General features: G+C 32.5%; 3 protein-coding genes across 3 annotated transcripts; 2 read left to right on the plus strand and 1 right to left on the minus strand.

Annotated features, from left to right (window-relative positions):
- Positions 1-3,496: 3,496 nt before the first annotated feature.
- On the minus strand, positions 3,497-6,719 carry LOC122587449 (probable glucan 1,3-beta-glucosidase A). The gene is made up of 8 exons (XM_043759623.1): positions 6,402-6,719; positions 6,016-6,135; positions 5,713-5,904; positions 5,435-5,593; positions 4,644-4,813; positions 4,386-4,541; positions 3,863-4,212; positions 3,497-3,773 (listed from the first exon to the last, which is right to left on the minus strand). Exons 1-8 carry the CDS (start codon positions 6,594-6,596, stop codon positions 3,592-3,594), a joined length of 1,524 nt encoding a protein of 507 aa, XP_043615558.1. The 5' UTR covers positions 6,597-6,719; the 3' UTR covers positions 3,497-3,591.
- Positions 6,720-9,740: 3,021 nt separating this feature from the next.
- LOC122586670 (probable (S)-N-methylcoclaurine 3'-hydroxylase isozyme 2) lies at positions 9,741-11,422 on the plus strand. Its single transcript, XM_043758652.1, has 2 exons — positions 9,741-10,622; positions 10,802-11,422. Exons 1-2 carry the CDS (start codon positions 9,741-9,743, stop codon positions 11,417-11,419), a joined length of 1,500 nt encoding a protein of 499 aa, XP_043614587.1. The 3' UTR covers positions 11,420-11,422.
- Positions 11,423-23,882: 12,460 nt separating this feature from the next.
- LOC122589927 (probable (S)-N-methylcoclaurine 3'-hydroxylase isozyme 2) lies at positions 23,883-25,992 on the plus strand. Its single transcript, XM_043762260.1, has 3 exons — positions 23,883-23,952; positions 24,081-24,997; positions 25,165-25,992. The coding sequence occupies exons 1-3, from the start codon at positions 23,925-23,927 to the stop codon at positions 25,780-25,782; spliced, it is 1,563 nt and encodes a 520-aa protein (XP_043618195.1). The 5' UTR covers positions 23,883-23,924; the 3' UTR covers positions 25,783-25,992.
- Positions 25,993-26,995: the final 1,003 nt, after the last annotated feature.

A 26,995-nucleotide genomic window follows, 5' to 3' on the forward strand; every position in this document is an offset into this window, starting at 1 on the left:
ACTAAAAAAATTAAAAAGCTTGACAAAGCACGATAAAAGATGTGACTGGCATACGATGATGCGTTTGGTGTGACTTCAATTCGCGAGAGACGAAGAAGAAGACGACGATGGAGACGAGTTGTATTTTTTTTTTTTTTTATTAATGTACATTCTTATATTATAAATGCGTAATTCTGAATATTGTGTTTAATTGTAAAGAATAAAAAGATAAATTGATAATGTGACGTTGAGTTTGTAAAAACTGATAAAAAAAATTATGAGAAAAATATTGTTGGGATTATTATAAATTAATAAGCTTCCAAAAAGTTGGAACAATCGAAATTAATTGGGACCATGTATATATCATTACAAATGATTAATTTATTCATATCTGGACCATGTAAAAGATAGTTTATTGGTCCAACATCTATACTATAGTTTCCATTTGAATTGAATGGTCGATATGAAATTTAAAATAGTCATTTAAATATAAATTCATTTAAAAACACCAAAAGACACTATTAGAAAAATAGTATTTAATGACACCTAAATAATGATACACGCAAAATTATAACATGCAAAAATCGGTGTCATTATTTTCTAATAGTGGGAGAGACTACAATAATTATAAATATAACTTAATATAATAAAGTGAGTCATCTATGTTTTTAAATTAATTTTAATATGTACATGTAATATTTTGAATTTATATTAGTTTTATCACTCGTACTACGTTTTTTTTATTATGACTTCTCACAAGAATTGAGAATTAAATTTTGACTTCTCCTATAAAGTATAAAGATACCCAAGTTTGATGTTCCGCTACCGATCACAAAATCCTCCATATCGAAATTGTGTATGAATGAAAGTGTGAGTAAAATGAGTCTTGGATGAGTCTTTAAATAAAAAGGTTTTAGAAAAAATAAATTCAAAGATTAACGGCTATATAGGCGTTGATTTAAAAATAAATTCATCGCTTGTCATTTTTCGACTTCATCGCTTAACCAAAGCAAACCGACAAGTCGATCAACCGATGAGCCGTTGCAAATTTGGCGATAGTCGTGTAGTCGTGTAGTTATGTAGGTAAATGTAAATGCGTGAGATATTTGGACTGGTTACGGAAAGGCCCATTTGGCTATTAGTTAAAATTTCTGGCGTTGCCACTTACAAATTACGTACAATAATAGCCTAATGGGTTATTACTTTAAATGATAAAGGTTTGTTCTTAAGCCCAAAACCAAACTTCTTTAATATGAATTCAACAATTCATCATTTACGACATTACATATTTACAATTAATCCTTTCTTTTAATTCATTAATTTTGTAGTTTAGCTTTACATATAATCCTCTCAATAACCAAACAAACTTACAATTTGATTTCAATTCAGCCAGAATCTTTCATATTTGCACATCTAATATGATTCTCATTCTTATTTTCAAACCCATTAAAAGCAATGGAAACAATAAAATCAGACAGCAAATTGCGGATATGAGAGGTCTTCCGGAGTTTCGATTTTACCCAAGGTTTTGAATTCGTTTCTTGTTAGTATATGATCACGTAAAATAAACGTATGTCCAGAAATAATTTAAGTCTACGGGGTCACACGAATGACACGATAACTCTATATTATTAATTAATATATTAAAGTAATATATTAATTAGTTTGATCACGAAATCATTAATTTAAATAAGTTAAGTTAATTATATTTAAGTTAATTAGAAGGAGGTTTAATTGTGAAATAAGATAATTAGGGTTTTGGACTCTAATTAGACTAGGGGGGCCGGTTTTGAAGGCTCATTAGAGGCCTTAATTTGACTTGATCACCAAGTCATTATGCCCTAATATCTCCATATAAATAGAGACTTAAATCTAAGGAGGTGTTTGGTACAATGAAATGGAAAGGGTGGAAATGGAATGAGAAACACTTATTATGTTTGGTTGTAATGGAGAACGGGAAAGAGAATCGAAAATAGGGAATCAATTCCAGTCCCTCAATTCTCTATGAAATGTAGAGAATTGATGGGAATGGAAATTTTTAATTTTTTTTTTGTTTTAGTGATGTTATATGTATTAAATTTGATTATTATTTAAAATTTAGTATTTTTTATATATTCATTCTCTGCTTGTACCAAACGACGGAATCGATTCTCTTTCCAAATACCCATTCTTTTTTTCTCACTATATTCATTCTCTATTACATTTTCATTATTTTTGATTCACTCATACCAAACACCCTTAAAGGTTTATACATCCATTCACACAAGAAAATTAGAGTTGTAAAACCTAATTACTCTCACCTCCGATTCTTCTCAGTTGAAAAACCAAAACACCAAAATCTTAACTTTTAGATTGGTTCCATTCGTGGAACAAGTATTATATTTAAATATACTTGGCATTAATTGCACTTGGGGTTTTTGTTTTGTTCGACAAATTGAATTCGATCGAAACAAGTATCTTGTTTTTTCCAACTTGTTCGACGAATACCAAGGAGTTTTGGTGATTCAAGTGTTGGGGTTTCGAAAGAATGGAGATACACAACGGGTTTGTGAGTTCGTGATCAGGGTACTGGCATACCGTATAAGAGGTGTCAACTGTGCGATCGTAGAGGGATTTACTTCAAATCCTTTTAAAGTTTCTTTACTTTATCATCTACATTTAAAGGTATTCCTTAAAACGTATTTCAAGGTTAATTATTTGATTACATGGTTTGATTTGCTTTCGTTGCGTACTCGTGTATAATGATATTTAGTTATATATTCCAACATGTCTTAGGGATGACAACTCTTGAAAATTTTTCCTTCTGAATACTTATAACTGTCCATGATCAATATTTTATTATCCAAAATACACACAAGACTTCACAATTAGATTTCACCATAATATGGTGATGTTTTCGCGTGGAAAAAACAACCCCTGGTGGCCTCGTTCGGCAGAAATGGGTCCAAACATTTACAATACTATTCTCCCAACTTGAATTTTGCCATTCATTCTCCACTTACTTGGCTGTTTCATTTCCCACTCATTTCATAAATGGAATCGCGTGCTAATAAATTTTTCTTTCTTTTATTTTATTATTCCCTTTCTTAATTTCGGTATTTCATATGGGAAATGGGAGGTGACATTTTGATTACTTTCATTGAAAGTTTTACTTGTTACATCGGAGTTTCATTTAATTGACTATTATATCCTCAGTTTTTATTTTATGATACGAGCATATAATACCCACACGTTGTAGCGGATTTTGTTTTAGGAGTGACAATTTGTTATAAGGATAGATACTGTAATTCAGTGTTGTAGTGTGTGAAGGACCATTTTGAAAACCATATATATAGTGAAAGGGGTTTTTTGAAAAAAAAAAGTATGCTTAATTTTTTAAGACATACTATAAATAAAACTTCAAAATACTTTATAAAGAAGTATAGATATAGATATAGATATACTTAGGTTGTAATGTTTAGTTCGAACGCTTCATAAAATCAGTCTCGTAGTTCTATCGCACTCCACATTGTAAAGATTGAAGCCTAAAAATATATATTTTTATATATGTTTTATTTATTGTGTCAAAAATAAATTTGCAACAATGAAGAAAACTATATATTCCATACATTGCTAAAGGTTAATATAACCATTTTTGATCATCCAATCCATACTCCAATGGTTGTTAACATTTTTTAGCGACCAATAAGCCCACCCGAAAGTTGCTCGTCCGAATACATCTAAGTTAGCCTTCGAAAATTTTTGGTAGTCCTCTTTGGTAGCTCCTCTTACTTGCCACTCGGACACCCATTCGCCTACAAAATATATCACAAATATTAGAACTTCATTTCATTGAAATTTATAACATACATAAGGTACATTGTAGCTAGCTAGATGAACGTACCAACGAACGTTAGGGGTCCATTTGATGTCGTGATGGCTTGTAGCTCAGCAGAACGATTGGTTCTGACGAACTCAATGTTTTCTTCGACTGTCATGTCATCAAAAACACTTGAAAATAGATTGTAATAATGAACATCAATAACCACATTCTTCATTCCACTTGCAAGAGGAAAGAGCTCTTTCGGTTCACCTCCAAGTCGGTTTGATAAAATCACAAAGGCATTAGGAGCATGCTTTCGTACGGCTTTATACCCAAGATCATAATACTTGGTCAATACGCTTAGTGGCACTCCTGAAGCGCGAGGCTCATTTATGAGTTCAACTGCATATAAACTCGGATTTGAAGCATACCTATAAAAGTACATATCCCGTTCAACTTTAGAAAATATACGTGAAAAAAGTTAGAATTAGTCGAACCAGGGTAACACCTTTAGAAAAAAAAAAACAAAAAAGATAAATAGAATTTGCATTAATTTGTTCAAAACACATATATATAACAAGAGTTCACATAATTACTTAATTACCTAGCAGTGAAAAATTCAATGACCCGGACCGTTTCTTGTATGTTTTCATCTGTTTGGCCCCATTCAATAGAACCATCACGAGTAGCGCTATGCTCATACCCATTTTGTGACCCGGGAGCGGCATGTAGATCCAATATTACCTTCAAATTATATTTCCTAGTAACCAAAGGAAATGGTTAAATTAAAAAGTTAATTCAATTTTGTTAAACAAAAAATGCAATTTAGAAACAAACTAATGAACATATGTTATACACATACCTTGCCCATAAAAAGGCCTTATCAAGATATTGCAAAGATCCTCCTACATATGGTTTTGGCGGTGTTGGATCGCTGGCGGTCCACCATCCTACCGGAATTCTAACAGCATTTAATCCGCTTGTCGCTATGAATTTAAAGTCGTCTTCTACTATGAATGTATCCCAGTGATCCTATAAAATTATGCAATATATATATATATATATAGCCCGAAAATATATTAGCATTGATAATTTGTTATACTCCATTAGATATAGTTAGTTTATGAGTGTATGATCGAATTCATATTTTTGACAGTTAGAGTTGAAAATGACGAGTCAAAACCATGATTTTAATTGTATTAAAATAATTTTGACTTTTATAGTATTTAATTTGGAAGGCATGCTATTATGAATTGTTGCTTTTTATCAACAATAGTTGAATGGTAGTTCTTTTTAATTTTAAGAAAATACTAAACAAGGCCCGCTTCATTTAATGTGTATAAAAAGATAGTACATTTTCATATTAAACACCCACCCTCTATTCAACATATTTGCTTGGTGACCCAACAGCCAAGTATATGTATACAAAAAAAATTCTTTGAAAAAACCGGAACCAAGCATCTTCTCCTTGTTATTTGTTCTTGTAACCTACTACCCGTATACTATTAAATATATTTTTTAAAGTATGGTACAATGAAAAATCATAAAGTATGTATACTATGTTTGATGATATACCGTTAAAAAAATGTACTATATATAAGTATATGAGATATAAAAAAAGAAAAATAAATGTATAAACGAATAAAATCATACTTTCATGATTTTTGGCGCCCTTAAAGGACCGTAACCACGAGTGATTTGATACTCTCCTTTGAATGTTTCGATAATCGTCATTTCAAATACTGAAGGATCGTCGTCTCCCCATTCCCCGTCTCCCTTTGAATCAGCTGTAACAAGGTCCTCAGATTTAGCCTGTAATCGAACAACTAAAAAATGAGAGCCAATAAACTCATTCTCTTTTGCATATATATATATCAACAGAAACACATTAATTATAAAAACACCGAAATCGAGAGAAGAAAGAATTGTACCTGCAAATACAACCCGTTTGGTGCTTTAATCCGAACAAGGCTTGTATCATCGGGTTTTCTGATAATCTCAAAAACACCCGATGTTTGAGAGTTGGTCGTAGTGGCGACTAAATTAACTCCTGTTGAGTCAAGTCCTAGAAACTGTTTGTTAAACACCCGCATATGAAAACTTGTTGCACTCATCCTCCACAACTACAATTGCCAAAAATGAAAACAAGATCAATATTAATATAACGCTAAATATACGAATGCACGCTCATGTTACGCTTCATTTACAGTGGGTAAATATTTAAGTGAATTTACATGAAAAGTTTCCCAGCCAGAAGCAGAACTTCGGTTTGCAACGATGATTGTACCTCCACCGAGCTCAGCACAAAGGAACTTTCCAATTGTCTTCGACTTAAACTGAAGCCCGACTCCATCCTATCAATCGATGAATCATATAGTCAGCTAAATTGAGATTCATCTACGTTCGTTTAACTTGTTTTCAGTAATGCACATTGAAAACAAGTTAAACAAACGAGAAACAGGTATTATGAGTTAAAAAAAACTCAAAAACTAACTAACTTGTTTTCAGTTTAAAAACAAGAAAAGACAAGCTAACTTGTTTTCAGTACGAAAACCATGGATGTTTTCGGCCCAAAAACAAGTTAGTTAGACACAATTTTATATAAAAATATAAAACGAACCAAGAAATCTTTATTTGGAATGGAATCAAAGAGGGAGGGTTTCATCCAGCCTTCAGTAACAAGCCAGCCTCCAAGATTAGTGGCTCTGATCCGTTGATTGGTCGGGTTTAAGGTTCTTGCATTGGACATGATCATGATCATACCAAACACACAAATTATCCTAAAGAGATGATTTTTTGAATGTGTTACTATCATTTTGACTTTTGTTTGTCAACAATATGAAGGTGGAAATTCAATTGGAAGTACAGACATATATATATAGGCAAGCACTGATGAATTTATATAATTCATACTTTTTTCAAGGTGTATGTAATTCGTTTTGTTAATTGGATGTAGATAAGATGGAAGTTTTGTTTTAGGGGTTAGATGTTGACCATGTCACTAAAGTGTCATTATATATTGTTAACTAGAATAAAAAGTGTATGTGTTTATTTAAATGTAAAAATACTTATACTAATTCCTGTATCATGTAATTATGTGCATTTGTAACAATATTAAGTTGAAAACAAAGAAAGATGTGAAAAGAAGGTTAGACAAATGAGTAATGGTATTTGACCTGTCAAGTGGACCGGGCCCGGGGGGTTGATAGGCGTGAACAAGTCAACCTCTAGAACACTAGAAGCGCCGTGGACCACAAAAATAACGAAACTGGACTTTTCTTCTCCGTTACCAACCAATCGTATACAAATTCCTATTAATGTTTGCTTTATTTGCTCACATTTGACTGGTTTTATTAAATTTATTTTATACAAATATTTTTGTTTTATAGCCGAAAACAAAAGTTTTTAATTACTAATAGATGATAGATTGGTATCTTACACTAACAGAAAACTTTGTAAACAAAAGTTCATGTTATATGATTTTGAAGATGTTATGATCAAAGTGTTTGTAAAAACCTCAAATTTGGGCGAAGTTTGTTTCAAAAATAAGGATATCTAGTTATATCAAGTTTTATGCATGCAAGTTGTTTGACATATTGCCTAAGTGAAAGTTAGTATACATATGTGCCATTTTACTTTAGTTTATTAGTTATATCAGTTACATGATTGTTTTTGGGTAAAAGGTTACCCTGGTGATTCTATTATAACAACAAATCGGTGCTTCGTACAGGTAATGTGAGTGAATAACACATTAACTCATGTATATGACATGTCATATACATGTAGACAACTAGCTAAGACTAGTAGCAAGAAAAACCATATACTTGCACTACATAATCAAAAGAAACATAGATATCCAATGCAATCTTACCAGCTATACATTAGCCATGTTCATCTCTTCCATCATAAATCTCTTCCATCATAAGGTGCGCATTGGTGCATCTTCCACGTCTTCAAAACAAGCATATTGCTGGACTTTTCTTTGAATTTGATAGTTAGAATCTTCAATCTAGTGGTAGCCACGATCATGTCTCGAATCTGGTTAGCACTTCGAGTCTCGTTCAAAAATAATCTTGCATTTCTTTCTTGCCAAATGAAGTATGTCGCTGCTGCCACCACCAATCTACTTATGATGCCTGATGCAGATTTCCTCTTTGACAATGACAATAGATGACTTACAATCAAAATCCATTTTCCATCAATTTGTTGCATATGCGCCAAAGGTCTGATTAAATTCCAAACCTCCATGGAAAAGGAACACTGGAAAAAAAGGTGATCTCGAGAGTCCACACCAGTTTGGCACAATGGGCAACACATTTAGTTGAGATTATACAAGCTCCCAACTTCCCAATGTTTCATCCTATCTTGAGTTTTTAATTTATTCCTAATAACTAACCACAAATGAAACGCATGTCTGGGAATGCAATTATGAAACCAAACAATATTTACCCACGATATCTCATCTTGTCTTAAGCTAATTGTATCCCATACGACACTTGAGTTACATGATTGTTATATGATTATGTGATTATTCTTTTCAATTATAAGAGTATGTTATATGTGATCAGCATATCGATGCCGTATTAGTTAAAAGCTATCACTAAGTCTACTGATAGTGAACAGGTTCTTGTACAGTTAGATTCGGGTTCAGTTAATAGACTATTCGATATGAAAACGTGTAATTACAAGTACCATATTTAGTGTTAGAATGGTAGATAAATGTGATTAGTGTTTAGTTCTGATCTTCATCAAATCCGAGCACTTACTATGTACATGTCCACAAGTGGTGTAAGTGGTTCAGGAAAGGGTAGCAAGTAAAAGGGGCTTGAACCTAATAGACTGGGGTTCCAGTATGCTTGTGGCCAGCCAGTGATCATAATTAACCGTTTCAAGAAATTAGAGTAGTGTTCGCATTGCACTTTCCCTTTTGAATCATGTCTTGGTCTTTCATCTGCAAAAGATGCAACTATTCATGTATAATTAACTCATGAATTTGTTCTTAATTTTCTACACGAAATGTCATATAATATCTTGGTTCAAACTCAAACTACTAGTTAGTAAATGTGTTGAGCCGAGCTCGAGCTCGAGCTCATCAATCATTAAACGTTCTCAAAGTTATACTCAAATTAAACTCGGCTCGAGCTCGTATAGGTTTGCTGGTTTGATTTGAACTTTTAACGAGTTGAACTCAAGTAGATCACAAATAGCTTGTCTCATTTAGAGTAATTTTAATTCTCTAAAGATTGGATGGAGATTCCCTCAAGTTGAAAACAACTTGAGGGGTTGAAAACAACTTGAGGGGTCAAGTTAAAAGAATCATAGCCCTTGAATTATGATCAAGGGCCAAAATTCAAAATTAATAATTGAATTTTGACATTTTATTTTAATCCAATGGTTAAAATTATCCTAACTTGACTCAAGTTGGTATCCTAACTTGAGAGAATCCCCCTCCCTGAAGATTTCATGATACTCTAAAATCTAAAGCATCTATGAGGTCAAAATACTTTATACTCACAAAAATCATTACACTAAAATCCATTATTTAATTATCAAACACAAAAACCTAGAAATTTAATACGAGTAATCTTTAGTTTTAAATGAGATGAAAATAAAACATATACTAACACATGGCATGTTACTCGTCCTTATTTCAAGGCGCACGCTTCCATTTTAAATTACACACGATCTAGCTCCTTTACAGAATATATATATTTTCAATAGTCCTCTCCTTTTACTAGCGGTAGATTGGATCATCAACGATGCAATTCTTTTAATTATATGAAGCTGTAGGTTCAGAAACATTCATTCATGTTTATTTCATTTGGTTGATATGTAAGTTAATTACTTTACTAGTTAAAACCTATAGAACTATACAAGTATCTCCATGCCTAATGCTCTATTTCTTGCTTAATTAGTAGTTATTTATGAGTAAGGATTCATGCTATAAACGAAGAAGACAATGAACTTGGGAACAATGTTCACTCTCCTAGTTCCTTTACTAGCCATTTTTTTCTTTTTTCGAATGATCATTAAGCGTAGTTCTTCGAAAGAACATAAACTTCCACCCGGTCCACGTCCATGGCCAATCGTAGGGAACATGTTTCAAATCGGAAGAAAGAATCCTCATATTAGTTTCACCAAGATGTCTCACCTGTATGGACCCCTCATTTCACTCCGTATCGGTCAAAGAATCCTAATAGTCGGGTCAACACCAGATGCAGCTTCAGAGATTCTTAAGACCCATGATCATGCTCTTTCGGGTCGAGATGTATCAATATTGCTTCGAAACAAAGAACCAACATTTCATAATATGAATCTAGTATTTACATCACAATGTGATGATGGTTGGAGGTATTTAAGGAATATCTACAAAACCGACCTTCTTTCAGGCACGGCTTTGGAATCTCGTGCAAATATTAGAGAGAACAAGGTTATGGAGATGGTGAAGTATCTAGCTACAAAGGAAGGCGAAGATATAGTTATAAAGGATGTCGTGTTTGTAACCGCGATGAACATCTTAGGCAATGCTTCGTTATCGATGGATCTAGTAGACTACGAAGGAAATGGTATAGGCTCGGGTATTATGGACACTGTACGAAGACTTGTTATGATAGTTGCAAAGCCACAATTAGCAGACATGTTTCCAATATTGAGTCGTTGGGATTTAGAAGGTTGGTATAAGCAAGTTATGCATATCATAGAACATGAACTTGGAGCTATTTGGGTTGATAGTATCCAAAGGAAAAGAAATGAAACCAATGGTTCTTCATCTCCAAAGGATTTCGTCGATAGCTTGATTGCAAAAGGCTTCACGAATCGACAGATTAATCCACTGATGGAGGTTAGTCTCTTTCTATTTCCAACTCTTTGATTGAACTTATCATTTCAACAAATACCTTGAATACATTTTTGAAAAGTACATTACACAAAATGACGTGTTTGTTAAAGAAAAAGTACGTTACACAAAATGAACTTTTTCAGAAAGTACGTTAGTTGACTATAGCCCGTCCTTTAACTCAGGAACTATTTGCCGCGGGCACTGAAACCACGAGTCTAACCATTGAATGGTTTATAGCAGAGCTTCTTAAAAACCAAGAAGCAATGCAAAAAGCCAGGGATGAAGTTATGAAACAAATCCATGGAAATGAAGTAAATGAGTCGGATCTAGTCCGCCTTCCTTACTTAGAAGCTTGCTTCAAGGAAACAATAAGATTGCATCCAGCAGGACCACTTCTTATACCTCGTAAAGCTATGCAAACATGTAACGTCATGGGATACACCATTCCAAAAGATAGTCAAGTACTAGTAAACGTGTGGGCGATCAATCGTGATCCAAAGATTTGGGACGATCCTTTGAGGTTCAAACCCGAAAGGTTTATTGGATCGGGTTTGAGTTACAAAGGGAATGACTTTGGATACTTGCCGTTTGGATCGGGAAGAAGAATGTGTCCAGGAGAAACAATGGCTTCTAAGGTAATCCTTCTAACGGTTGCTTCTTTGATTTTGAATTTTGACTGGTTGATTCCAAACAACATAAACCCTATGGAGATGAATATGGATGAAGAAATGGATATAGCAATGTACAAGAAGGAACCACTTCATGTAATTTTCAAGCTAAATGGGCATATTGCAAAATAACATCACGGGCTTATTAAGTTTTTTTGTTTTTATGTTATATTCATTAAAAGTATATGACTTTTAGTTACCAAAACCAATTAGAGTTTTGTTTGAAAGGTGTTTATCTTAACTTAATGTCTTTATATTACTATCAATAGTTCAATATTAAAATTATTGAAATTTGAAAATTAAGTTGTTTTCATTGTTGGAAGTTAGTGTAGATTGTAGAATTTGATATTGAAAATGTTGTTGTTTCTACCATTTTTTATAAAAAAAAACGGCAATGGGTTATACAGGTCTTATGGGTTTACAATACAATATAGTTAGGAAAAAAAAAACAATATAGGTAGAAAATGTAAACTTTTACCGGTTAATGTTAACTAACAATACTAAAATGATTAGGGTTAAGTTACTGGATGACTAATGTACTTTTCCTCATTTATATGGTTGCCCATTAAACTGAATTATTAATGTATATCACCTACATACTAGTCTAATTTTTACATGGTTCACCAACGGTTGACCTGATGACCACAATAACATTATAATTTTTACATGGTTCACCAACGGTTTACCTGATGACCATAATAACAGGTAATCTCTATTTTTACTTTATTTTTTTTTTCCAAAAATATAGTAATTTCTAAAAATTTTCCAGCAAATATGATCTACATATGAAAAAAAAAAAACTTTCTTCCCAATTTTCTCATCCTATTTCTCCTTGGATTTCTTATTTGAAGTTATGACAGATGTACCTACGAGGCTACGATGCAACACCACTAGCCATCCTATTTCCTTCCTATCAGTTAATTGCTCAATCTAAAGTTAATTGGCACTCATTGTTTCCGCTGCCTTCTGACCCACCTCGTTGTCCCTTTTTTCTTTTTCTTTCTTGACTTCATCCCAATCAGTTATCATAGAATTAGGGTGTTGCAATTCATTGTAGATCTGTTAATACGAAGATAGAAAAGATATGTTTGAATTCGGGTATCATAGAATTAGGGTGTTGCATCGTTGCCGGAATATTTACCAGAATTTTCGTCGGGAAAATTTTTCGCCATGTCAGTCACCGCCATTCTTTTTCCGGTCGTCGGAAAAATTTTATGGTGCTAAAAGACATCACAATTTATAAGTGCTTTGGTCTCATCATATATCGATAAAGCTTTCTGGCTTTTGTTTGTGGTGATGCATTGTGTAAGCTTTCAGCTGACTCGGATCCTAATGAACAACTGCAAATTTTCTATATAGATTTGTGAAGGCAAGTAAATTTTATATATGTTTCATGTTTGTCATATTCTATGTGTTGGTAAGTACTAATCGATTTCCAGAATCACTTGATCAAATCCTCAAATAACTTAGTCTAGCACTTGATCAGCTACTTCAAAAATTGGTGATAATGAGAATTTAACAAATTTTTGGAAAAAGAAAGAGTAAAAGTAGAGTTTAGCTGTTATAGTACGTCATTAGGTCAACCGTTGGTGAACCATGTAATAATTAAAAAAGTATGTGGGTAATATATATTAATAATTCAGTTTAATGGGCAACCATGTAAATGAGGGAAAACACATTAGTCATTCAGTGACTTAACCCAAATGATTATGTGTCTAGTGACCTAATTAGATGTTCATTAGGGGGAGGAAGTGGTAGCCGAAGGAGGTTTACCGGTGGTGGCCCCGCGGGGGTACACCGTCGTCGGCGGTTTATTGATGGGCGATGGAGAGAGAAAGAGATTTGCGGGGTTGTTCACCGATAGAAGGGAGAGAGAGAGATGGGGGGGGGGGGGGGGGGGGGAGAGGTGTCTTTTTGATTGGTTGTGATGTTAACCCACCAACGGTTAATTTTTTTGTATTTTTTTAAGTTTGGTCAATGGAGTTAAAAATATAGCCGTATGAAGAAAAAGAACAAATAGTATACCCAGATCTCTTTTATTTTTTAATTTTTATTCTTATTACTAATTACATTTTAGTACCCCTAAACTTTTTTATTTATTTGTATTAGTTGCATTTCAGTCCCTATAACTTTTTTCTAATTACATATTGCCGCCTACCTTAAATTCCTATATTATTGATTATATGTATATATATATATGTTTTAGTTTATATTGTTTTTAAAATTATATAGTATTAAAAATAAATGAAAGAAAAATGATGAGGAGAAGATTGGGAAAAGTGACGCCAGTGATTTGGGAAAGATTTGGGATGTTTGAGGAAAATTGAGGTGGAAGGTTTTTATTGGCGGTAAAGTTTGGAGGGAAGGGTAGACCACTGACTTCACCCCTTAATGTAAACTACCCATGAATTTGTGCAATCAATGTAGGAAATTTTTTTATTTTGGTCAATCGATTAAGGCTTTATGTGTTTATTTTGTGCAAACAATGTCAAGTTGTTATATATTTTACACTAATGATTAGGAAGCCTAATGTAACACTGTCATTTAAAAACTTGAATTTTTAAAAACTTTGTCAAACGGCGTTTAAAATGTTGAGGAACATAATACTTTAAAAACTGCTCCATCCATAACGGATGGTACATTTTATAAATGGTTTTACAAGTGCATCATCAAAATAATATAAATGAAATCCAAGTTTTGGCACCAACATAAATGCCATCATTATTACAAAAGTCATAAAACATAATAAAATAACCATAGCATAAGGCTAAGGTGAAGTCTAAGCATTCTATGTCTAATGCTAATCTTCTTTATTAATTCTACACATCTCACTGAGCTAATCATTTCCTAGCTCAAGCTTGCTAATCCTGAAGGTACAACATTTTCAAAGAACACGTGTTAGCTAATAAAATTAGCTAAGTAAGATAACATGAATTTGAAAATATTTGTCATTTCATAATATATTAACAAAAACATGAATTAAATGTTAATATCACATATATATCATAGCACACAATAAACATGTCACATTAGGATCATCATATTCCTAAATGTGTCTAATTTTACTTTTGTATCTTTCTTTCTTTCTTTAATTTGTATCTTTGCCTAGACGTAGGCTAAGTGACTTATGTCACTTACATAGGGATGTGGGGGTTTGTGTGCAGGCGGTCGTAGACCATATATGGAATCCTCACACCCGACATGATAGGTAAACCATAAGGTAGTCCATCGGCATCGTGAAGGAAATGACAATGTCTTTCAAACTGAATAAATCGTTTATGCCTTTATGCAATGGTGGTTAGTTACTACACCCGGAATACTCAAACGTAACTATGCCACGGGAGGTATCATGATTCCCAAACCACGTGACCACATGCGCCCTAGCTCCGAGGAACCAGCACGAGTTAAACTTAACACAAGACTTTACATATGCTCGAGACTTATTAATTATATTAGCTTAGGCTACACTTTCACCTAAACTAATCACATACATCATCTTTTACTTTAGGGCCCTTAATCGTGCACGTGTCATGGCAATCCTATTCACATGTCTAGCGACTAGGTGTTCAAGCCATACAAACATTTATAAAAACATGTCATCATTTCATTTCACATGCATAACATCATACCTTTGAAGCATTCATATCTTACCATACATCAATAATGGTAATCATACATATCCCATAAAACCTCCCATATAATCCCATAATCATACCAACATGCAATTATATACATTTGAGGTTTTAATTTATAAAAACTATATTTTGTTGTACCCTCAGGTGACGAAAAATGTTATCTTACCTCAATAAGAAAGTAATTCCACAATATCACACCAACTAAGACTCAATAGTGAAGGCTCAAACCTTCAGAACCTATAATGTACAAAAGAGTCCAATTAATTGTTAATTTGCTAAGTTTCTTTTTAACAAATACTCACTAACATTGTCTTTTAATGAAGACTCAAGATCAAGCTTTATACTAACTACTTTAAAGTGTTAAACATTCAAGAACTTTTATAGTTCAATAATGACACTTTAAATCTCGAACCACAAGATTCAAAACTGACAATTTCAATCTTTTAGACTGCAAGGACCAAGTATGTCAATTCAAAACTACAGGGATCAAAATTGTCAATTTAAAAACTACAGGGATAAAAACTGTCACTTTTGAAACTACAGGGATCAAAATCGTCACTTTCAAAACTACAAGGATCAACACTGTCACTTTTAAAGCTACAAGGACCATAAATGTCAATTCAAAAACTTCAGGGACCGAAACTGTTAATTTCAGAAACTTTAGGGACTAAATCGTAAATTCTGCTATCAACGACTTTAGCGTGACGTCGGCGACATGACGTCAGCATGACGTCAGCGGATGGGACATGCAGATTGATCGGGAAAAACCCTTTCTGTCGCTAAGGTCGTCGCTAGTTCTGTCGCTATATAATACATAAATTTGAAAATGCGATTGCGGCTTCGTTACTTAACCATTTTAATCGATTCTTTTTTCAAATTCATGTTTTTCAGTAATGAATCTAAATCCAGAAGAAAATCTCTTTTTAAAAGGTCCCATCATCGTATCAAAAACTCGATAATTGTATACGTATAAACTTTAAATCACTATTGCCGCTTCGTTACTTAACGGATTTAGATGATTCTTTTTGCTTAACTCATCATTTTTAGAAAAGAAGATATTACAGAAAACAAATACCATTTAAACCGCTTTTATCACTGGATCTCACGAAAAAAGTCATTAAAAACGTTACGAATCGTTTTGAAATCCATATGTGTGAATCGAGATCATCCTAAACTATTTTACAGAATTAAAAGATATCAAAAATGAACCATATTACAGTAATCACCACTTCTTGTATGTCCGTCATCATTGAGATCCCAAAATATACCCGAAAATGTTAATTTTCGGTTTGGAAATCCCTAGACACAAACAAAGATGATTGTAATTGACATATATTTGGGGAAAAAAAAGCATAGTTACTGTTATCTAATAAGAACCCACGAATTTTGAGAGAAAAGATGAAAAAATAAGTGAGAGAATGGTAATTGTTAAGTTGAATAGAGACTATGAGATGTGGTGGCTTAAATATGTGACTATGGTGAGTTACCAATAAGTTAGTAAGGGTTTTCAACCCTAATTAATAAACCTGGTTTTGTCTTCCAAATTCGTTCATAAGAATTGGGCCTTACTAAAGCCCACTTAAAAAGCCCAAAAAGTCATTTTAGCCTAAAAACTAAGGCCCAAACCTAATACGTAGACTAACGGATGACTAATTAACATCTTAGGCACATAATGGTGAACCGACACATCATATTAGTATCACATAACTCAATAACTTATTCACATATAGGCACATTAATCATCGTTTAACAACAAATCATTCACCTAGTAATTAAAGAAACTAACGACATCAAAGATCAACTAACGGTCAAACGATAGAAGTTGTTGACTGACTAACGACAAAGTCAAGGTCAAAGATCGAAAAGTTTAGGATGTTACACCTAATAAAAACACCTAAACTTTAACCTAAATGCCACCTGTTATTTTATTTTAAAATCCCATTTATTATATTATGTTATTACCATTATACCCTAATTTTATTCTTTGCTAATAATACGTAATTACAAAATCTTGTTTCTTTATTAAAAATATTCCTTCCACTGTGTGTGTTCCACTTTTATTGTAATTTGTAAGTCTTCTTTTAACCCTAATAATAATTTACTAATATCATAAAACGTTGTGGTAATAATTTATACAGTAATTATTATATTTCAATGGTTCAATCTGAGTGTTTTATGTTATAGTGAATTGGAATGAGGTCATGTGATTATATAAACTAAAATCAAATAGTTTATTGAAAGAATAGTTTGTTGTTATGTGATGGGTGATACTTTATTTTGGATATCTTGTTTATATTTGATATTTAATTATTTAGTCTACAATGAAATTATACTGCGTTTATAATGACATTGAGAAGAAAATATATAAATAATATACTCCCTCTAAAAACACAAAAAAGAAAAGAAGGTGGAGACGCATCCATGGATCGCCATCAAATGGAGATGACGCAAGTCATTGAAGATTCAACATCATTCAAGTCGCTCCGCAAATGTCATCTTCCAACAACAATCATTTAAGATCCGAGAAGTTTTGTTAATCCTTTTCTTTTAATATTACATGTTTTTCCTATTTCCCTTTGTTTTCTATGGCTAGTACAACGAGGACCTTGTACAATTTAATTGTGGGGGATGGAATAAGAAAAACCCTCGGTCTTATTGTTTGATTTAATGCAAGTTTTCTACTACTTATTTCATGCAAATTTTAAAGTTTTTATGTGTCTAAAAACTATTTTTGAGAATATAAGCTTTGCAAGTAGACAAAAGATGACGATAACTAAGCAACATTAGCTTGGTAGGATGAACGATTAGTTAGAATTGTTAGCTTAACTATAGATTTGTGGCTGTTCATGCTTCCAAATGGATAAGAGCTTAGAACGAAACTGTATGCGATTATATTTGCCATAGCACACTTAACCGGACTTTAATATACCTAACAATTAGAGATTTCTAGTCATTAGTATAGGTGTATTAACTGGACTTAATTATACGTGCTTGTGTAGGAACTTGTTTAGATGTATGGTTCACCTTAGTTCTTACACTATTTAATGTGAACTAGTTGAATGCGAAGTAGGAGTATGAGTCATCTCGGATCTCCGATAATGTCTATTGCATTGTATTTGTATTTGAACTTCTTGGATCACTAGCACCTTGTTAGTCGATCTTTTAGCAATAAAATTTTATGCCGTTCTAAAAAAAAATAATGTAGTAAATCTTAAGAAAGACAATCGGTAGATTAAATAAAGTTCAAAGAACTATTAACGAGTAAAATCTAAACGCATCAAGTGATGTCGCTTTACACGTGTGGAACCACCGACCTGTCACCGCTGTCTTGATGTGAACTTTTAGTTGAGTTATGTCGCTCTGCGAGTGAGGAATCACCGATCTGTCACCGCTGTCTCAACTATTAAAGATAACAATATTGTATGACTGCTTTAGTATGTAGTTAGTGAGCATGACTGTAGTGTAGGAGTATATCTAAGTAGTGACTCACAAGTACACAAGCCTTAAAATATGGTTGCCTTACTAGTAGCTTGTAGTTCTGATTGCTATACAAACTTTAAATTAAGTGTTTAACTAGTCAGTAGAAGGTAGTAAGATTGAGCTGTAAGACATGTGGAAGTATAGGACTGTTCTAGAGGTATTAACACGAATAAAAAGTTAGCTTTTAGTTTTGATTGACCAATTATCTCGCCTCTAGCTATAGCTTACTGATTTTGTCTAAAGCTTTCTCAAATCATTTTGCATGACTATTCTTTCAAATGATTTTAATATAGTAGAACACTTTACCACTTAAGATGTCCACTCATCATTGTCTGATTTTTCTTGAACTATTTGCTTGAGGACAAGCAAAGACTTGAGTGTGGGGGTATATAATGAGGGTTCATTTTATGATAAAAACCCCTATTGAAAGGCTTCATTTCTATGTCTAAATGAATTATTATTCCAAAACTATTGGTACTTAATGAATCGTATGTTTCTGTAGGTTTACTGAAGATACGAGAGAAGGTAAATGGCATCAAGTTACTCAAGAAGAAAGCCTATGAAGTTACAAGACACAAGGAAGTGATTCGGGAGCCGAACAAAGACACAAAAGAAGGAACAACAGCCACCAGCGCCGCACCCCACTCACCGGCGCCGCTAGCCCTAGAAAGCCCAGAACCAGCGCTGCTGGTAGGCCCACCAGCGCCGCTGGGTGGCCCAGTTCAGCAACCAACTTAAATCACTATTTAAGCCGAACTAACCCTCAAAATCCTAAGAGAGAGCCGATTCAGCAGCCCTAGCCGTCCAGTATAAACCCTAGATCGACTTTGCAGATTTCCAGAAGGTTTTGGAGTTTCTAACGCCTTCTGATCTTCATCCTTGGTCTAGATCTTTATCTTTTATTTATCTTTCTTTGTTGAACAATGTCTTTCATCTTTTCAGACTTTGTTATTCCATTAGTAATGTTAGGCTAGTAGGCTGAATACTTGTTTGGATCAATGTGATGTTGTAGACGTTTATTGTTAAATTGTGTTTGTTAGAATTTGTTGGAATGTGTTTTACAGTTTATCGTAGATCCATGTTTACTAGTAATTCATATTATTATCTATTTTATATCTGAACATATTAGTTTAATTCTGATGGTTGTCTATGATCATACACTAGGACTAATATGGTAGGACAGAAAACAACTAGTCAGTTTATAACTAGAAGTAAAAAGTGATTAACTTGTAACCGAAGGATCCAGAACCATAATAATTAGGATGAACTGAACATGATGCTTAACAATGTCAGACGCGGTCCTTTCACATGGAAACGAGCACTGTGGTCACCGGAGATAATTATATCTGGTCATGGCTTAAGAGTCGGGTAATTAAAAGATGAATCAGTAACACAAAATTTATGTCATTAATGCTTAAACAATGAATTTAACGAGAATTTGTTTATAAGGTAGTGTGAGTCTAACGATAACACTAGTAATTTGGCGAAGTGAATCTAACAAGAATCTGAGCCGTGATTAAGTTTTCAACAGTTTAGCAAACCAGTAGGATAGTATTTGGTCGTACCATGAGATCGGAGATGCCAAACAAGTATTTTAATTTAATTACTGTTATTTGTTTTTTCAAACTATTTTCAGACTGAGCCTCTCGCTGAATAAGCGGTTGCGGATTTTATTTACTTTTTATTGCATTAGTATAATAGGAAATCGTGACAAACTCACAACCGCTAGAATTACACATATTAGTAGATTAATTAAAGCAATGCGTCACTGCGAAAGATCCTGTAACTTATCAATAGACTATACTACACTGATCAGGTTCCCTGCTCGTAAAAGTGTGTGGTTTAAGATAGTTACTTGTACAACATTTATAAATTTAAAGACAAAATAAAAACACGCATCAGGATTTAAAATAATATGAAAAATGTTAAATACAACTTTAAGAAATTATATATTTCATATCAATAGGCTACTTTTATATTTTATAAATTTTTAGTGTTTGAAGCACCGAAATGCTGGGGAAGTGCCGTTCCCGTTTCGGAAACTTCTAAGGAGCAGAAACGCCATGGAAACGCCATAGAAACGTTTCACAACAGTTTCTGTTTTTTCGAAACGTATCCTAGGAGTTTCCGTTGTCGTTTCTGCATTTCCAACAATTTCTCAAGAAGTTATGTATTTATTGATGGTGGTTGTGGTGGTGGGTATATACGATAATTAAATCGTCTTTTTTGTTTATAGTCTTCCGGTGGGATAAACGATAAAGGGAAGAAAGGAGAGACGCAAAAGTAGATAGAAAGTGATAGCTAGGTTGCTTTTTTTAGTAGACTAAAAAGCAGTAATAACTTGAGAACATTATAGTGCCACGTATGTGAATTTGAAAATGAGTGTGAAATGGAAATAATGGGTTATGACTACATAATATTTTTAGTTCGTGACTAATTATGTCAACTAAATCTATAACAGTATAAATTTAAAATGTTGCCATAGTTTTACATAAAAAGCTTTTAAAAATTTTTTATCTTTCCAACCAAACAATCTATTAATTTAAAATAAAAAAAAATCATTGAGTCCAATGACAAAAGCTTTTTCTAAAGCTTTTTTTTTTGTGTGACTTCCAAAAAAAGCTTCCATTCAAATGCTTGAAGATTGTTAAGTTTTTGATAAAAAAAAAGGTCATTGATTCCAATGGTATCAAGTCATTGAAAGACTTTTTTCTTCCAAAAAAGTTTTCCATCAAGCACCATTGGAGGTGCTCTAATGATTTTTAGTTTGTGACCTATGTATGTCTATTGTATTAATTATTATTTTTTTAGTATTTATTATTTTTATATACTTTTTATTGTCGTATCTTTGTCGTTCCTATATCTTGGATTTTTGAGTTTTACCATTTCTCGTTCCCGTATCGTTCTTGTACCCATTTTCCTTATTCGTTTGGGTACTACATAAAATTAACTATTTTATATATCTTAATTAGATATGTATTTATATGTATTTAGTAACACCCTAACATGTATGCACGAGACGAAAATATCAATTAGTTCAACGACTCCCATCAAACATGGGTCCAAAATTAAAATATAATCTAGCAAGTCAGAGATAGGACTGTCAATGGGTTCGGGTTCGGGTTGACATGTTCGGGTTGGCGGGTTGATGGGTTGAAAAACTCTGACTCTAACCCAATTCACTAAAAGTTTCAGGTCAGAAATTTCAACTCTGACCCATAACGTACCCGTCAACCCATGAACCAACCCATATGACCCGATAAGCAAATACATATAAATATATAATGGAATAAATCAACCTATAAAGCTATATCATTGATGTGTACGTTGACAACAAAAAATACAAAAAAAAAAAAAAGAAATACGGTGGTATTGTTAGAACTTGACACAAAGTTAATAAACTTACCGTCTCACCCAACATCAGTTAGCATGTCACAAAATTTTGACATCCTCTTATTTTAGATGTGAAGTTATTTTAGATTAGATATATACAAAAATGAGAATATGACGTATGGATAAATAGATAGTAAGTATAAAATAATATATATAAATCGAATATTTTTAAGATATTGGGTTGGCAGGTCGACTTGACAACCCAACCCTAACCCAACCTGAAAAAATCCAAGTTGAAGGGTTGGTGGGTCGAAAACCCCAACCCTAATCTGACTTTTTTTGGATTGGGTTTCGGGTTGGGTTGAGATTAGCACCTTTCAAACATGGTCCAAAACTCCAAAGACAAATATAATCTAGCATATCACATCCTTTGATTTGTTTTCTTTTTAAAAAGCAACGATAGTTAGAATTAATTAATTATATTATTCGGGTGTTGTCCAGGAAAATATAGCGTTCTTTTGAGAAACCTTATACAGGCAGGACATACATTTGTTTGTTTCTTGATTAAACGTGTTTCTGAAAATGTATTGTTGTATAGCAATCATTACATGATCAACTTTAAAAATAGTTGAAGAAAAAAAAAACGGAATGTTAATAATGCATCAACTATACATGATTAATTAAAAATTGTGACAAAACGGAAAAATAAATAACTGAAAACACACTAGAATTATACTATTATATGTGAAATATAAAAAGAAATGAAAAGTACCATATAAATAATTATAAAAAGTAAAAGACAAATGAATCCAAATACCAAATTAATTTTGTATAATAAATTGTAAAAAGCAAAGAACAACTAAAAGAACACAATGTTAGTTAAAAGTATAAAATAAAAATAAAAATTTAAAACAAAAAAATAAACTCACATTTATTTGTTAAGTTGAACGACCAATAGACCATACTAAATTGACACAAATAATACATACTAATTAGTTAATTCCACTTTTCATTAAAAGAAGTTCCATCACTAAGAACAATTGGATCATTTCTAATGTTATTTTCTTGGAAGTATTTCTAAAACCAAGGGGGGCCTAAAATTTGGTTGAGTAGAGATACTTTATACATTTAAAGGATTCACTCATTAAATGCATACTAATCAAATGCTTATGAAACACTGGTTAATAAATTATTTTCTTAAAATCATATCTTTAAAATATAATATATAATAGCAAATCTTTTAATGCGTCTTAATTAACTTTTATTAATCTATATTATCTAATAAAGCTAATGACACCTTCTTCTTTTTTTCACTTAAACTTTCAGCCGTTAAAAAACTAAAGATAAATTTATAGACATTTTGTTATAGTTAGTTACATTCATAGGTAATAATCCATAATATGTAGAGACGGAGCCATAATTTTTTTACGAGGGACAATTAAAAAGTTGTTTGTCATACTTATAAGAATCGTATCTGAAAATGTTAAAAAACTAGACCCTAGCTCGGGAATAGATTATGAACTCTCAAAATATTTTTGTTTCCCACACTGGGTGTAACACTCATATTTAAAAAGTCTAAGTTATTTTTAATAAATAAAGACCATACCTACCGGATAAGGCTTTATTAAATGAAAACTTATTCAATCATAATGCAGAAAACCCAAAATATATAATTATTTATGAAATAATTAGATTGTATATATATCTATATATTTTTTTTTACGTAACTATTACGATTATTAAAGATTAAAACAACTCAAGTTTTTATTCTATCGATGGAAAAATTTGTCTCAACGTTAATGCTTCGATGATCAAGGTCTTATAAAGAATAAGCTTACGACAATGAAGATATTTGTATGTATTTTCGATCTATTCATTTTTTCTTATTTTAAGAATTTTTTTTTACACATATATCAGTTAAATTTTTAAAAATTACATTGTACCAAAATTAGAATGCGTAATGCTCGATCCGTCCTTGCTAACATGTAAGATGTATTTCTTTTATATTTTGGTCCACCAAACGTACATATATTGATTAAAGCGACCCCAATAATTAATTGGGTGTTGCTAATCACGTTTCTCAAATTTTTACTATTTTATCTTTGTATATATTAAGGTTGATTAGATAATCTTCTTACATATCCAAAGTTCCAAACAATTAAATCATATCAAAGCCTATTGATCAGCTTATGATCTTGGTTTCATGTTTAAATCAAGGTAAAAACTAAAAAAACCTATCTTTGCTTATTTATTTTTTTTACAGTTTTCAATTTTCTTGCATTTGAATTACTCCAATTGTTAAGCCTAATTATTATGTTACGTTTTTTTTTGTTTTTTAATTATAGTTGTGAATAATTGGCTTGTGATCGATTACAACATGGAAGATATGATCATCATCGTTGTCTCCTTGGTTTCTTGCGCAATCGTTTACTTCTTATTTAGTATGGTCATCATTAAGCGTGGCTCTTCTAAAGTCGACTTGGCGCCACTTCCACCAGGTCCATATCCATGGCCGATCATTGGAAACCTTTTCCAAATCCGAAAGCAGGATACTCATATTTGCCTCGCCGAGATGGCCCAAGTGCATGGCCCACTCATGTCACTACGTTTCGGTCAAAAACTTATTATCGTTGGATCATCAGCAACCGTGGCTTCAGAGATTCTCAAGACACATGATAAAGCTCTTTCAGCTCGAGATCTATCACGATTGCTTGTTCATGACAAGGAACAAGCCGGTCACAACAAGAATCTTGTCTTTTCGTCAAACTGTGACGATGGTTGGAGGTATTTACGTAATATCTACAGATCAGAGCTTTTTTCGAGCAAAGCTTTGGAATCTCGCAAGGAGTTGAGAGAAAGTAAGGTTAAGGAGCTGATGAAGTACTTGGGTTCAAAGGAAGGTGAAGAAATATGTATAAAGGATGTCATGTTCGCAACAGCTGTAATGCTCCTAAGCAACACATTGTTCTCTATGGATTTCGTAGACTTTGAGGGGAATGGTATCGGTGCAGGCATTATGAACTTGATAAGAAGACTTTCTAAGTTGGCTAAGCCACAATTAGCAGATATGTATCCTTATATATTCGGTCGATGGGATTTGCAAGGTTGGTATAACGACGTCATGCAAATCTTGAAGGAGTTTGGAGATATTTGGAAGGATAATCTCGAGAAGAAAAGAAATGGAAGCACAAGACCAAATGATTTCACTCATACTTTGATTGAAAAAGGATTTACTAATCACCAGATTAATATCATGATCCAGGTTTTAATATATCTTATTTCCTAGCTATCTTTCAAGTTTAACCTTAAGCTATTAACTAGCTATTTTCTTTAATTTGTCGTCATATCATTTATAAGTACACATGCATCTAGCTAATTAATTAGGTTTAAACTCCTTAAATCATCCTTATGTTCCTTTTTCCTTTTTAGGAGCTATATTCAGCAGGTACCGAAAGCACAAGTTCGATCATCGAGTGGTTTTTGGTCGAGCTTCTTAGAGATGGACAAGTAATGCAAAAGGCTATTGATGAAGTCGTGAATCAAATAGATGGAAATATAGTGACAGAGTCTGATTTGGAACGCCTACCCTACTTAGAAGCTTGCTTTAAAGAAACACTCAGATTGCATCCTCCAGCACCACTTCTTTTGCCTCGTAGAGCTACCGAAAGATGTGAAGTGATGGGATACACCATTCCAAAAGATTGTGGAGTACTAGTTAATGTTTGGGCAATTAATCGAGATCCAAAGATTTGGGACGATCCATTGAGCTTCAAACCCGAAAGATTCATTGGATCGAAGTTGAGCTATAATGGCAAAGACTTTGAGTACATACCGTTTGGGTCAGGAAGACGAATGTGTCCCGGAGAAGCAATGGGTTCCAAGACAATCCTCTTGATTATGGCCTCTCTAATTCGGAACTTTCACGTATTCCTTCCAAACCACATGAATGCCAAAGAGATTAACATGGACGAGGCATTCGAGTTTGTGATGCGAAAGAAAGATCCAATAAATGTAATATTCAAGCTTCGTGAACAGTTCAAGGATTGACGGACGACATCATGGACGCTCGCTTTTGTAAAGTATCTAATGGCTTTAATCGTCACTTGTATCTAATTAATTAAGGCTTTATTAACAGGTTGTAACAAAAATAAAAAAGTATGGGTACTTGCGTGTGCTTTCATGTATTATATTAATTTCTTATCAGTTGATGAAATCTTAGTAAGAAGCATCTAAGGAAAGCTTTTCTTTGTTGTACAATAAAATGTGCATATCTTGTAAATTGTTTAAAATATTGTTATTTACGTACACTATAACAAATTAGTCAATTTTATACACTTTATTCTACACAATTTTAAAAAGTGCATAAAATTTGATGAATTATTCACACTTAAGAATGTGTACTAATAGTCTACAGAAAAAAGTGCGAAGAAATTTAGAAGTTTCACATTTAAAATTATGAAGAAAAAATGTATACAATAATAAGTGTGTACAAATTTTATACTTTATGTACTTATAAGTGTGGATCTCATTTCTTCATAAGTGATTTCTACGCACTTGCGTAGAATTCACCCGCAAATAAATGATTTTTCAGTGCGAAGAAATCACTCACGAACATAATTAGAGAAACACAAAAATCTAAACGAATTTAATTTAAAAAATTTATAAAAAATAAACATAACTTAATTTCTTTATTATTTGATAAATTAATAATTATAGTTATTACATAAACTCCATTAAAAGAAAAAAGAAGAAATAGATAAGCACATTTAAAAAAAGAAAAAAAGAAAAAAAGATAAGCACATTTTCATTTTTACGGTCCTCTCCTATTTTGTTTATATTAATTAACTCGATATTTATCATTTTGAATTATGATTGTTCAACATACTAGTCAATTAACCCTGCTTCAATCCGGGTATATTAATTAAAATTTTAAAAAAATGTATCTTCTGTATTAGAGTTGCGATGAAATTGATTGAGCCATGCCTAAATCTCTATGTGATAATTTAATAAAACATTTTTTAGTTTTGATTAAATATATATTTTTTAAACAAAAATTACATCATAAATAATAAAAATAAAAATAAAATAATATTAAAGAAGGAAAATATTTTTGACATCATAAATAGCTTAAACAAAAAAGAATTCAGTAAAATTATAAAGGTGACACATAAATTATTTTTGTAAAATGTTTATGTCATAACAATTTCTTTTATTATATATATAGAGAAGAGAAGATTGGCAAATGGCAACCACATAAAAA

Source organism: Erigeron canadensis, chromosome 2 (genome assembly GCF_010389155.1).
Source record: "Erigeron canadensis isolate Cc75 chromosome 2, C_canadensis_v1, whole genome shotgun sequence".
Lineage (NCBI taxonomy): Eukaryota > Viridiplantae > Streptophyta > Magnoliopsida > Asterales > Asteraceae > Erigeron > Erigeron canadensis.

Excerpts from the sequence above, each read along its gene's own strand:
- LOC122589927 (XM_043762260.1), top strand. The coding sequence starts at position 23,925 with ATGATCTTGGTTTCATGTTTAAATCAAG. Across the intron at positions 23,953-24,080 it reads GGTTTCATGTTTAAATCAAG|TTGTGAATAATTGGCTTGTG; the intron begins GTAAAAACTAAA and ends TTTTAATTATAG. Across the intron at positions 24,998-25,164 it reads AGATTAATATCATGATCCAG|GAGCTATATTCAGCAGGTAC; the intron begins GTTTTAATATAT and ends TTTCCTTTTTAG.
- LOC122587449 (XM_043759623.1), bottom strand. The coding sequence starts at position 6,596 with ATGATAGTAACACATTCAAAAAATCATCTCTTTAGGATAATTTGTGTG. Across the intron at positions 4,213-4,385 it reads ATTGAATTTTTCACTGCTAG|GTATGCTTCAAATCCGAGTT; the intron begins GTAATTAAGTAA and ends GTACTTTTATAG. Across the intron at positions 3,774-3,862 it reads TGGACCCCTAACGTTCGTTG|GCGAATGGGTGTCCGAGTGG; the intron begins GTACGTTCATCT and ends TATATTTTGTAG.
- LOC122586670 (XM_043758652.1), top strand. The coding sequence starts at position 9,741 with ATGAACTTGGGAACAATGTTCACTCTCCTAGTTCCTTTACTAGCCATT. Across the intron at positions 10,623-10,801 it reads AGATTAATCCACTGATGGAG|GAACTATTTGCCGCGGGCAC; the intron begins GTTAGTCTCTTT and ends CCTTTAACTCAG.